The sequence below is a fragment of the Dama dama genome, chromosome 2 (assembly GCF_033118175.1).
Source record: "Dama dama isolate Ldn47 chromosome 2, ASM3311817v1, whole genome shotgun sequence".
Taxonomy (NCBI): Eukaryota; Metazoa; Chordata; class Mammalia; order Artiodactyla; family Cervidae; genus Dama; species Dama dama.
The window spans coordinates 11,299,121-11,312,909 of NC_083682.1; the positions used below are offsets into that span (position 1 = coordinate 11,299,121).

A 13,789-nucleotide genomic window follows, 5' to 3' on the forward strand; every position below is an offset into this window, starting at 1 on the left:
TAAAACAGTGATTTCCTGTTTCCACCACTCTTTCTGGATTTAAATCCTGAAAACCTTAAATTAAAAAGAAAATTCCTTTAACTGTTTGTAATTACATGAAATATGCCTCATAGAAAGAAAAAACATATATATTGATGATATTTTCCTTTCTCAGGGCTCAGAATGGTGAGTTGGTGCCCTAGCAATTGTCACAGTGACAAATTAGATGTTGTCTATTAGCATTTAGAATATCTGATTTCTATGCTTTAAATTTGTTCCAATTGAATGAATGTTATGCTAAAATAGCCCCTCTTTTGGCCTCTTTATGTGGATTTCTAAACTTTCTATCCAGTCCCCTCTGGTCTTTGACGTCCCTCAACTTTCTGGTTCTTCAAGATTCCCAAGATTATTTTGTGCATTACTTTACCCAGTTCTGAAATCAGTCATCTCTTTAAGAATCCATGGATCCTCTGGTGGAAAATGCATTTAGAAATCACAAATTAGACCTCAGGATAGCTACTGTTATCAAGTTATCTTTGCTTCTAGGCTTTTCGGTGGTCAGAGCCAGGAATTCAGATATTCTGTAAAAAATAAAAAAATGAAAAATTTGATTGGTACAAACTTACTCTTTCAATAGAAGTTTTAAGACAGCAGGGTTTTATTTAAGCTTTTTTATTGTATGTATGAACCTCTTTTCTCTAACCACTGTAAGTGTTACTTTAGAACAATGTTAGCATTTATTACTGACTTGCTTTAACCTGTAACATACATATGATACTGTCACAATAACCGAAGTTGTATCAGCAACAATAAGCTGTTGAATATAGTTTCAGATTTTTTGCTTTTGTTTTGAATGAGGGGGGTATATTTGTTTGTCTTTGTCTTTAGAAGACACCCTAGTGGAGTCATAAAGCTGAAATTTAAAGCCACTTAAGTAATGCTTTGTTATGTGCAGCTAGTCATCAACTTGATACAAATAGACATATTACTCTTCTCAATTTGACAGATGTGATCACCTATTTTTTGATTCTGTAACACATTTGCATTACACGAGTGAAGTCACTCAGTCGTGTCCGACTCTTTGTGACCCCATGGACAGTAGCCTATCAGGCTCTTCAGTCCATGGAATTTTCCAGGCAAGAGTACTGGAGTGGGTTGCCATTTCCTATATCAAAGTATAAAACAAGAAAAATCTCACTTTCCTGCCCCTCACCCATACATTATATTTTAGTTGTTTTTGGCTAATTCTACTGTTTCTAAATGAAAATAGACATATATGTGTATATAGAAGCAACAAACTATAAGAACTTTTTTGGACCTTCTTTTAAAAAATAAATACACATTACACCCTGAACATCTCACCCACTCCACTCCTTACTCCATCCACATTTTACCCAGTTGTTGGGATGCTCTGTGCCTTATTCCACACATCCCTGTGGATAGTCACTTCTGGTATTTTGCTGATATTTTGCTTTTAAAAACAGTGTTCAGTAGACAGCTTGTGCAGATGGTTTTTTATATTCTCAGCAGTGTGTATAGTTGGGATTGATCCCTAAAAGTAGAATTGCTGAGTTAAATGGTGTATGTGTGTGTCATTTGTTAGATATTCCCTCTGTTGGTATTGAACCACCTAAATTGAATTTAAACAATGTGTAAAAATGAAGGTTAAGACACAATGTCCCATCTAGCCACACCTGGTGAGCACGCCAGGCTCCCATTGTTGTATCCAAGGGACAGATCTGGATAGATCTCATGCGGAAATAGGCCCTAGGAGTCCTGCTGCTGCTGCTGCTAAGTCGCTTCAGTCGTGTCCGACTCTGTGCGACCCCATAGATGGTAGCCCACCAGGCTCCCCTCTCCCTGGGATTCTCCAGGCAAGAACACTGGAGTGGGTTGCCATTTCCTTTTCTAATGCATGAGAGTGGAAAGTGAAATTGAAGTCGCTCAGTCATGTCCAACTCTTCAGGACCCCATGGACTGCAACCTACCAGGCTCCTCTGTCCATGGGATTTTCCAGGCAAGAGTATTGGAGTGGGTTGCCATTACCTTCTCCATAGGAGTCCTGCAAGCAACCATAAAACACTATTGTCTTTACTTTGGTTGAAGTAAGAATTTAACAGTTAACCCTGTTCACCTCAGACTTCCCTGATAGCTCAGCTGGTAAAGAGTCTGCCTGCAATGAAGGAGACCCCTGTTCAATTCCTGGGTTGGGAAGATTCTCTGGAGAAGTGGAAGGCTACCCACTCCAGTATTCTGGCCTGGAGAATTCCATGGACTGTATAGTCCATGGGGTTGCAAAGAAACAGACACAACTGAATGACTTTCACTGTTCAGCTCAGGCTGGGCAGGAGCTCTGAGTGGTTTTCTTTGTCTTCTTTGACTGATAAGACATTCCAAAATTATTTCTTTATATGTTTGGTTTGGCAGACAAAATTTTTCATAGCATGGACCCTACTGGGAAATTATATCAGAGATATATCCATTTATCTTCAGCAAATGGATAGTATTAAATTCATTGGTTTATATGTCCCTGGTGACTTTCTTTATAAATAGAAAGAAAACTAATATGTTTAATATGTATTCAGTCACTTTACATCAACCAACTTGAATTAAATCCCTCTCTGCCCTCACTGCACTCTCACCTCCAGGCTAGAAATAAAAACCTATATAGACTGAAGTCTGAATCCAGCACTCCATCGTGGAGATTTTGCTCTCACTATTTTTTTTTTCTGAAAAAAGAAAAAAAAGTTGCTAACATTAAAATCAGGAGATTGTACACAAGTATCCAGACTTCTGACTTCTCTTGAAAACTTGGCCTGCTGGCCCGCTTTCCAGCATGGTTGGAGCGGAGGAGAGGCTGCCCCAGTGGTAAGGCTTGTTCTGCCCAGTGTTTAGCATGGGCACCTAGTCCTTGTATTCATTTTTCTTGCCTCCTGGGCCATGAATTTGTGAGAACTGCCCTAGACTGCTAGCTTGCTGAAGATAAGGACCACTTGTGTCTTCATTCTCTTTGATTCTTTCCAGCATCTAACCCAGACACCAGCACACAGGGTTTTCTGTATAAGCTTGTTCGATTATATAAAGTATCTTATGGATGCATGACATTTATTCAAAAATTGAAACCATGCAATTGAAATACTGCTGTAGTCTAGCTCTTTGATACAGACTGGCATCACAGGTGCCCCTGGTCTGTTCCATCTCTCCCACTACATAGTGACTTGTATGCCCCTGGGCTGCCCCTAAAGTCTTTTTGACAGCATTTCCTTCTTGCAATCTCCTCTCCAACTGAGGACATCAGTGCACATCTCATGAAGTGGCTAAGAAGACCACATGAGATCCTGAATGTCTAGCATGGCCCCTAGTGCTCACTTTTATCACGTTAATAGCAGTGTTTTGTCTCTGGGTTGGAAAATTTCTCCACACTCTCAGATAATCCATGCAGTTCAGTTTGGTTTTCTAGCCAAGCCTCAAGGAAGAGATTATAGTAGACTCTTTGTATTCTGAGAATTTTCAAAGTCCACTCCCCAAGGACACTGATTGAGGTAAAGATTTTATGGAGAGGTTTCTATTTTTACCCAATCTATTTTGGCCTAAAGGCAACAATTAAGGTAGTTCAGAACATATATAACTAGAAGGGCCTGCTTATGACTGCAGACTAGAACCAGATCTTCTGTAAGCACTTGGGGCCAGGAAAGAAGAATGAAGTGGCTTGTGCTCCTCGGGCTGGTGGCCCTCTCAGAGTGCATAGTCATGTAAGTACGGGGACTTAAGCAGCATCAACTTCCTTTCTGTTTTTTTTCTTATCTTCCTCATATTCTTCCACCTGTCAGGGTTAGAAGGGATTATAATCATTCCATGACGGTCTTAAAGTTCAACTCTCACTTATTGGCAAGTACTTTGCCATGGGAAATGTGAGTTCCAAGGGTCTTGAGGTAGACCTGCAGGGTTGTACAACTCTGGGGGTGTGGTCATGACCTATGTGAAAATAGAACACCTTGCAATTGTTCAGTGCACATCCTATGCAAACAGCACGTGTGGTGCTGTTGAGTAGCATTTTCTACATTTTATTCTAGGTGTCCTCTCTATTCTCTCTTTACTTCTGTGTGTATGTGTCTATGCTTGCATCTCTATATCTCTCTCATTTAACTCTTCATCTATTTATTTCTCCATCTCTTTGATGTCTCTGTTCATGTAGATCTCTCTGTGTTTTTTTTCCTTTTCGTTTCTCTTTTCAATTTTGACTCTTTCTTGCTTCTCTAGCCTCTTAATTTCTCTAATTTGTTCCCCTTCTCCTGGATTCTTCTCTCACCCCTCTCTTTTGCTTCAACTCTGGAGAACGATTAGGAGGGCTACATCTAGACTGTTTTTACCTCGAACAAGCAGTGTGATCACAGTCATGTCACAAACTCCCTGCATTTCAAATTTCTCCCCTGTAAAGAGAGGATGAGGATTCCCCTTCTTCCTCCCCCACCCCAAGCTTCTGTGAGAAAAACACAGTGGGGTGGCAACAGCGACGGTAATGGCTGTCTTTGTTGAGACTCCCTATATATCAGGTACATTATATCCATAATGTTGCTTAATAGCCAAAGCATTCTATATGGGTGGGTGGGTGGGGTTTATCCCTTCCACCTTTTTACCGAGAGGGAAACTGAGACTCCAAATGTTCATATGGCTGACCCAAGATAACACAACAGAATCTGTATTTAAATCTATGTCTTTGCCCTGTGTTTGCACAGCATTCTGATAACAGATGGCACTCAAAAAAAAAAAAAATGCTTGGAAAATACACAGTGCTATTACAATGCCAGGTATGACTGTTTTGCTATAACACAGACAGTTGACTGCTCCTCCTTCTTTGTTTCCTTTTCCTCATGCTTGGTGAAAGAATGCCTCTAACTAAAACAAAGACCATGCGAGAAATCCTGAGGGAAAAAAACTTGCTGAACAATTTCCTGGAGGAACAAGCCAATAGACTGTCCGATGATTCTGCTAGTGACCCCAAATTATCTATTCACCCTCTGAGGAACGCCCTGGACGTGAGTGCATTGGGAGGCTGGTGCTCCACAGCGCCCCCTGGTGCTCTGGCCTAGCACTGGGGCTCATCTGTGGGATGATGGAGCTGGGGCTTCTGTAGGAGGGAGAAACAGTGGGGAACAGGGGCCCCATTCCCAGAGGAGAGGACATTCTCATCCTCAACTCTTGGTCTGTGGTGACTGGGCCCAGCAATGACCAGGTGGCCGGTAAACATCTATTTCTGGGCCAAAGATTTGGCATTAGTTTGAGGGAGATTGTTCTTTCTGAACTAAGTGAGTCACTCAGTTACAGGTGAAGAGGTAAGCCATCTCTAATAAAAAATAAAGCCAACTGGAAATCAAGTGTGAATCGCCAGGTAGAGGAATTCAGCCTCCAGAGATCCAAGAATCACAACAGCAAAAATTTACTGAAACCCTATGGCACTTGATGCCATAAGAATCTAACACTATAGTTATTATTATTTATTTGGAAAAGTTCTCATCTCTTATTCAAGAATGGCCAAGCTAGCCTGAGAGATATGCAAAGAGTAAATACATGTTTAGTGAAGGGCCCATTTGTGTGGTGTTGATCAAACATGGTCTGAGTTTAGAGGGAGTGGCTGGGGTTGATTAAGGAAGACTTCCTGGAAAAGGAGGTGCTCAGGCTGGGTTTGAAGAGGAGACTAGAGAGCTTCTCAGGTGAGGTCACCAGACATCCCTGCGGGTTCAGTGATTATGACTCTGGGCTTCGAATGTAGGAGGTACTGCTCCAATGCCGGTCATAGAGTTAAAATCCTGCATACCACATAGCACAGGAAAAAATATCAAATGCAGGCACTCTGTGAGCAACGGTTGTGAGCTGAATGGTGGTTGGAAAGTGATTTCAAAAGACATGTGACACCCAGAGAGAGGCAGCAGTCTGGGAAGTGAGGGGAGCCAGATCTGTACTCATCCACTTCTTCCTGGTCCCTCTAGATGGCCTACGTGGGTAACATCACCATTGGAACACCCCCTAAGGAGTTCCGGGTAGTCTTTGACACAGGCTCATCTGACTTGTGGGTGCCCTCCATCAAGTGCATCAGTCCTGCCTGTCGTGAGTACCGCCTCCCCCATCTTGATCCATCCCCTCCACCCTATGACCTGACTGACACTCATCTCTCGTGTCTGCAGATACACATATTACCTTCGACCATCATAAATCTTCCACCTTCCGGCTTACGCGCAGGCCCTTCCACATCCTCTACGGATCTGGGTTGATGACCGGAGTTCTTGTCTATGACACTGTTCGGGTAACATGGAAACAGAAGTTGAATCAGATCTGCACTAACCAACCTCCTCTAGGTTCCCATAGATGGCCTACGTTGGGTCAGGACTGGCTATGGAGTGACCACTGCTTACACAACAGATGCAGGACCAGCTGGCAGGGCCCAGCCTTCCCTAACTCCCCTTGTGACTAGTTGCCTTACCTGCAGAATCCTGTCCCTGGGGAGATAAGGCCCCTGCTGACACACGAACTCCCAGAGTGCCTAACCCAGAGAGCGGCTTGGGGTGTGGACCTGCAGCTCCTCTGCCCATGAGCAGCTCAAGGTTCATTTTGCTGGGAGCAGGGACAGGGGACAAAGCACCCACTTTTATATTCTCAGACTGTGCTGGGTACTTTCATGGTAATAACTTGTTTAATCCTGCAACAACCCCACACAGAAGTTACTATAATTAGTTGCATGAGACACATGATGGAACTAAGGTATAGAGAGCAAGGGCCTTGCCAAAGTCACACATCTGGGACGTGGTAGCTGGGCTGGCTTGTCAGGACTCAAGCTGATGTGGGGTTGTTTGAGAGAGAATAAAACTGATCAGGGGACCCTGGGGGCAGCCCAGGGCTTCAGATATCCAGGCAGTGAAAGCAGGGGCCCACACATATGGGAGGGACTTGATAAATGGGTTCTCACTCTAGGGGGCCACTGAAAGTCTAATAAAATCTATGGCCTCCCTCCCCAAAGTGCCTGAGGATTTCCCCCCCCCCCCCCCCTCTCTCTCTTTCACACACACACGCACACACACACACCCTTAAATGTGTGTTTCCCAGGTAGCATATTCATAAGAACCCTGCCAGTGACATTGTAAAATGGGCTCCTGCCTTCCTTGGCAGGGGCAGGGTCCATAATACATTGCAATAAATTCAGTCCATTTCTGTCACCAGATCACAGTGATGCCAAAGAGAGGACTACCCTGCTCTCTACTCATTTTGTCCTCAAGGGGGCACCATTGGGTCCAGTCCTGACTCTTGGTTTCCCTACCTGTACAGAAGGCATGAGGCCAATTTGACTCAGACGGTGTTTGCAGAAATAGCTGGTGTTGGTTAAAATTCACGTCTCCACACCAATGGAGCCAGAATTCCTGTCCCAGCTTGTTTTAGCCGTCTGAAGTCCACCTAGGGCACAGCCAGGACTCAGCTCTTCTCTGAGGTCCTAATGACATCTGCACCCCTGTAGCCCAGTCCCACTTCCAATCCTTTACGTGGGTACACTCTTCTCTCCCACAGATTGGGAACCTTGTTAGCACTGACCAGCCGTTTGGCCTAAGCCTGCAGGAATTCGGGTTTGATAATGTACCCTTTGATGGCATCCTGGGCTTGTCTTACCCCAGCCTCGCCGTCCCAGGAACCATTCCCATCTTTGACAAGCTGCAGCAACAAGGTTCCATTTCTGAGCCTGTCTTTGCCTTCTACTTGAGCACGTAAGTCTGAGCTGGACAAACCCTCTCTCCAAATTAACTGTGAGATGCTTTCAGTTGGATGAATATTATAGAACACTTGTTACAGAAGTATCCTGAAAGACTGTGTAGCCCAGGATAACTATGGCCCCAGGGCTTCACCTGGCTTCACCACTGGTCTTTGTACATGAAGTTTTATTGGAACACAACCTAGCTTGTGGGCTCAAGAGCAGTGGCTTGGTCTCAGGGGTGAGGGGAGTGGGAGAGCAATGGAAGGTGTCAGGATAAAGGTTGGAGGAAAAAGTAACACAGTTTGCTGACAAATTTGAAATGGAAGGAAAGAGAGGGATGGTGGAAATCTTTCCTTCCTCACTAACATTTCACCGGGGCCAACTACACAATTTGCAGGAGACAGTGCAAAATGGAAGTGTGGGACACCTTATCCAACAAGTCTTAGGAATTTACAGACAGAGATAACAGAGGTGGGGGGCCCTGCTGAGTGTGGGGCCCCATGGATAGCACAGGTCACAGGCAGGTGAAACCAACCCTGGGTGACCTGAAGCCATACCCCTAGCACACTCAGGCCTTGATTTTTCTGAAAAAATTACAGCCTGGACAAAGGGGAAGCCCAAACCCTTCAGCACACTGTCCTCTGAGGGTGTCTCTGAGCACTCAGGTTGCAGGAGGTCCAGGGCTTCTTCAGAAGCCTGGGTGGGTAGAGCCTGGCCAAATGACTCAGCTTCTAACCTCCTCTGTGCCACTCTAGCCAGTGACCAATTTTGGTTGGGTTCTCAATCCCTCAATTTCTGCATCTGTAAAATGGGGACCCTATTAGGGCCTTGTTGGTTGGACAAGCACAACCCTCAGACTGCCCAGCATAACAGTCCTCCAAAGAGTCCCCCTCTTTTATTCTCTTGACAGCCACAAGGAGAATGGCAGTGTGGTGATGTTTGGTGGGGTGGACCACTCCTACTACAAGGGAAAGCTCAACTGGATACCAGTGTCCCGAACCAAAAGCTGGCTAATAACCGTGGACCGGTAAGCCTCTTCCTCTGAATGCCACCCCAAGTGATGCCCCCGCATCTATACATAGACACATGCAGGCACGCAAACGCATGCACAGACACATGGTCATACACAGAGATCTGCTCCACCCACAAAGCCACACATATAAACACACATGTAGGCACACATATAAACATACTTAGGCAGACAGATACACGCAAGCACACAGACAGACACACACACACAGAGCCACATAGAAACACACACAAACACATAGATACATAAACCACCCATGGGTTCCTAATCACCCCCAGGCTTTCTGACCAGGACTCTGACCAGGGTCCTTCACAGAGTCCAGAGAGGTCTGTGCAGCTGGGGGAGGGCTGCACCCACTGCCCTGTGAGGCAGGGAGCATGGTTAGAGGAACCTACAGTGTGGTGAACAGAGGATCAGGGAGAATTTCCTCAGCCTGAACAGAGTTGTGATAAGATGACCGATTGTCCAGGTTAAGGAGAGTTATGATCAACCTAGACAGCATATTAAAAAGCAAAGACATTACTTTGCCAATAAAGGTCCATCTAGTCAAGGTTATGGTTTTTCCAGTAGTCATGTATGGATGTGAGAATTGGACTATAAAGAAAGCTGAAGGCCAAAGCATTGATGCTTTTGAACTGTGGTGTTGGAGAAGACTCTTGAGAGTCCCCTGGACTGCAAGGAGATCCAACCAGTCCATCCTAAAGGAGATCAGTCCTGGGTGTTCATTGGAAGGACTGATGTTGAAGCTGAAACTCCAATGCTTTGGCCACCTGATGTGAAGAGCTGACTCATTTGCAAAGACCCTGATGCTGGGAAAGATTGAGGGCAGGAGGAGAGGGGGATGATAGAGGATGAGATGGTTGGATGGCATCACTGACTCAATGGATATGAGTTTGGGTAGACTCTGGGAGTTGGTGATAGACAGGGAGGCCTGGCGTGCTGCAGTTCATGGGGTTGCAAAGAGTCAGACACGACTGAGCGATTGAACTGAACTGAACCCAGGACTGAGGAAGTTCTCAGTACATATAAATGTCAGTTTAAAAACAGAGAGAGTCCTGAACAAATGGGAAAATCTGGTCTCCTTAGGGAGAAGCTACCCAGTTATGTAGAGAGATTGGCTGCGGTCTTGAGACCTGAAAGCAACTCATAAAAAGAGACACTCCACGTAACCAATAGCTACACCCCCCACCCCCATCCTGAGCACACAGTAGAGTAGGCACTGTGATTGACAGGATCAGGAAGGTGGGATCCAGGAGTGGCCTGATAACTAGCACGGTAATTGATGGGAATATCTGTGATACCCTCAGACAAAAGTTGCCCTGTCCTTTGGAGATTCCGTGGGCTATCAGGTATCATCTGGCCAGGGCCTCAATGACTGAGCTGGGTGAATGAGCAGTGATGGGAAACACCCTCTCCCAGGGCAGCTTGTCTCCACCTATGAGAATCTGCTGCCCCAGGGAACCTCCATCTTCACTGTGTGTTTGACCCGTTATCACTGAGACACTGGATATAGCTCTCTGGATGTTCCTCATTTATTATTTTCACATTCACTCATTCACTCATTGTGCATCCACTGTGTGCCAGGCACTTTAGTGAGGCAATGACAATAAAACTTGCCCTCACATCTAAGAAGGCAGATGTACATGAAATGACTCACACACATAGTGTATTGTCACTTTGGTACATTCTAGACATGAGGAAGGGTCTGCAGAGAGTGACCAAGACAGGAGTTTGATACACTGGGGGAAAGACTTCACTGAAACCATGACAGTTAAGCTGGAATTTGAAAGACAAGGAGAAATTAGCTTGTCAAAAGGGAGTGGGGTCTTCTAGGAAGGAAGACCAGCTTGTGTCATGGTCCTGAGGCAGGAAAGAGCCTATTCAAGTATTGCATTTAAGGATGTCAAAGGAGACATGATGAGAGCAAAGAAAAACAGAGTCAGGGCAAGAGCTGAAGGACTGTTTGGGAGTCAGTTGGGGAAGGGGCAGCTGTGAGGGACATTTCTGAGTAATCTTGATGCCCACTTTGTCCCACTGTTTCTCAGCATCTCCATGAATGGGAGAGTGATAGGTTGTGAATACGGCTGCGAGGCTCTTGTGGACACTGGGACGTCACTGATCAATGGTCCAGCAGAACTGGTCACCAACATCCAGAGGCTCATCCATGCCACGCCCTATGGTTCTGAGGTGAAGGGTCATGACACAGGTCTCTCCCCGTCTCCTCACACAACAAGGGTCTCCTGGGCCAACCTCTCTCCCTCTTTCCCCAACAGTACGTGGTTTCATGTCCTGTCATCAGTACCCTGCCTCCTGTCATCTTCACCATCAATGGCATCGATTACTCAGTGCCTGCTGAAGCCTACATCCATAAGGTGAGGGGACAATCCTGAGAGCTGCTTCTCAATTCTGGGACTCCCAGATAGCACTACTGGTAAAGAACCTGCCTGCCAATGCAGGAGATGTAAGAGACACGGGTTTGATCCCTGGATCAGGAGATCCCCTGGAGAAGGGCATGGCAATCGACTCCAGTAGTCATGCCTGGAGAATCCCATGGACAGAGGAGCCTGGCAGGCTGCAGTCTATACGGCTGCACAGAGTCAGACATGAATGAAGCTACTTAGCTCGCACACAGGCAAGAACCCTTCGGTTGCTGCTGGGAGGAGGGGGTCCCTCTGCAGGCCAGGTCACCTCATTGCAGACAATGCTGAGCCCCTGTGGCTGGGCCACTGCCTCCCACAAAACCAACCCCTTGAGAGTAAAGGGCAGTCTGGGACTTCCATCATCCAGAAATAAATGTGGGGATACCACCCCGTGCTGGCCTGGTGGGAGTCACAAGGAGAGGGGAACGCTAAGGGCCTCAGTCCTTAGAGAGCTTCAGTTCAACCAGAGCCCTCAGGTGCATGAACATGGAAAGTCAGCTCTAGCAATCCCTGAAATAGACCACGTGACAAGTGGGTTTGGCAGTGTGCTGTCCCACCGTAATGATTAGCAGTCTCCCATCCCATCTCAGAAATGTCCAGATTGAGATGATAAATTACATGATTACCTTAATACTTGGCTGCAACTTCCGCTTGCTAAGCTAAGCCTCAGTGCTCTCTCTGTGAGTTGGGGTACCAGTCCCCTCTCTGGGGAGGTTGGATGCTAAGGTGAATAAAGTGTGCACAGTGACTGTACAGCCCTGGTACAGGGTGGAGGCTTCCTATCAGCTCCCTGTGGGAGTTCAGAGCAGGCTAGTGAGCTCAAAGAAGGCTTTGAAGAAGAGAGGGAATTTCAGTAATTCTAACCCCACAGCCTCATAGAGGAATGAGGAGACCTGCTTGGGTTGAGGCAAATCTATACTGGATTCCATGCAAATGGTACCACAGGAGCTGTGCAAAGGGGTGCTGGGAACAGATTAGGAGTGATGAGGGCCACAGACTATGGCAGAACCAGGGTAAGTCATTGACCCAGTCTGAAGTCTTCAGGGATGGTGACTGTGGGTCCAGAAAGGCTGCTTAGAGGGCCTGAGAGCAGTCTTAAAGAATGAATTGTGGGCACTGCTATTGATCTATTTAAAATGGATAACTAACAAGGACCTACTGTATAGCACAGGGAACTCTGCTCAATGCTATGTGGCAGTCTGGATGGGAAGAGAGTTTCGGGGAGAATGGATATGTGCATATGTGTGACTGAGTCCCTTAACTGTCCACCTAAAACTCACAATATTGTTAATCAGCTATACTCCGATACAAAATAAACAGTTTTTTTAAAAAAACAGGTCATGGAAAAGTAGGAGAAAGAAAAGGCATTCTCTGCAGAGAAAGCAGTGAACAGTGGACTAAAAGAAACAGAGACTGAGGGGAACTGTGACCGCTCTTGTTCATTCTTTTAAACATTTGTTTTAGTGTAGCTATCTTCAGTGTTGCATTAAGTTATCCTGTGCAGCACAGTGACTCAGTTACACAAAAACAAGTATATATATTCTTTTTCTTACTCTTTTTCCTCACAGTATATTGCTGGATATTGAATATAGTTCCCTGTGCTATATAGTAGGACTATGCTATTTATTCATCCTGTATATATTAGTTTCACTTGATAATCCCAAATTCCCAACCCTTGCCTCCCCCACACCCTTCCTCATGGCAGCCACATGTCTTGGCGCTTTAACTTTTTTGCATGAACTCTCACATCCCCAGCTGCTGAGGAAACCACTTAATACTTATCAAAAGAAGGAAATGAAACCAAGAAGTATGCCAGGTCTGGATATTGAGGAGGGTTGCAGGCAAGGGCTTAGGCTAACTGGTGTGTATTTCTGTCTCCCCCAGGTTTCCAATAGCTTATGCCTTAGCAGCTTTTCTGGGGTTGACACATCCAGCTGGATCCTGGGTGACGTCTTCCTGAGGCTGTATTTCTCAGTTTACGACCGAGGAAATAACAGAATTGGCCTGGCTCCTGCTGTGTAAATGCTTGGACTTATTCAGGAATCAGTCGGGCCACTCCTAACACACACTTGCTCACACTTAGGGCACTCCTGCCCAGGATGCTGGTAAACTGTTTGGTGCTCTGCAAATCATATTCTCACTAAAGAATAAAAGGTTTCACTCTTAATGGTTCTAAAACAAATGGATGCCTCTGTTTGTGTCTGGAAGGTGCATAATGATCAGGGAGAATCTAAGACCAAGTCTGAATCACAAGTGAGAGAAGCCCAACTCCAAATGGCTTCCAGGAAAGTGGGGACTTATTGGAAGAATTCTGGGGATCCGGGACACAGGAACCAGAGCAGATTCAAAGATCTCAGTGACTGGACCCAAGAAATCAGAAGTCATCAGTTCTCTCTTTCTCATCCTCACTCTTTCCCCTCTCTCTTCTTTGTCTTAGCCTGACAGCTTTCTTCCTTAAGGCTTCTACACCTAGTGAGGGACTCCAAAGCTACCCACCCTAGGGTTTTATATCCTGAAGGCATCTAACCAGGAAGGAAGAAGCTTAGACATATCAAGGTTCAAGGGAGTGCTCTGAATGGCCCATCTCAGATCACAAGTCCAGCCCTGGACCAACTATCCTGGCAG

The 13,789-nt window shown here is 45.7% G+C and overlaps 1 protein-coding gene across 1 annotated transcript; it reads left to right on the top strand.

Annotated features, from left to right (window-relative positions):
- Positions 1 to 3,636: 3,636 nt before the first annotated feature.
- LOC133066220 (pregnancy-associated glycoprotein 2-like) lies at positions 3,637 to 13,186 on the top strand. Its single transcript, XM_061157061.1, has 9 exons — positions 3,637 to 3,731; positions 4,865 to 5,015; positions 5,967 to 6,084; positions 6,162 to 6,280; positions 7,534 to 7,727; positions 8,625 to 8,741; positions 10,790 to 10,931; positions 11,018 to 11,116; positions 13,049 to 13,186. The coding sequence occupies exons 1-9, from the start codon at positions 3,679 to 3,681 to the stop codon at positions 13,184 to 13,186; spliced, it is 1,131 nt and encodes a 376-aa protein (XP_061013044.1). The 5' UTR covers positions 3,637 to 3,678.
- Positions 13,187 to 13,789: the final 603 nt, after the last annotated feature.

Excerpts from the sequence above, each read along its gene's own strand:
- LOC133066220 (XM_061157061.1), top strand. The coding sequence starts at position 3,679 with ATGAAGTGGCTTGTGCTCCTCGGGCTGGTGGCCCTCTCAGAGTGCATA. Across the intron at positions 5,016-5,966 it reads CTCTGAGGAACGCCCTGGAC|ATGGCCTACGTGGGTAACAT; the intron begins GTGAGTGCATTG and ends TGGTCCCTCTAG. Across the intron at positions 8,742-10,789 it reads TGGCTAATAACCGTGGACCG|CATCTCCATGAATGGGAGAG; the intron begins GTAAGCCTCTTC and ends ACTGTTTCTCAG.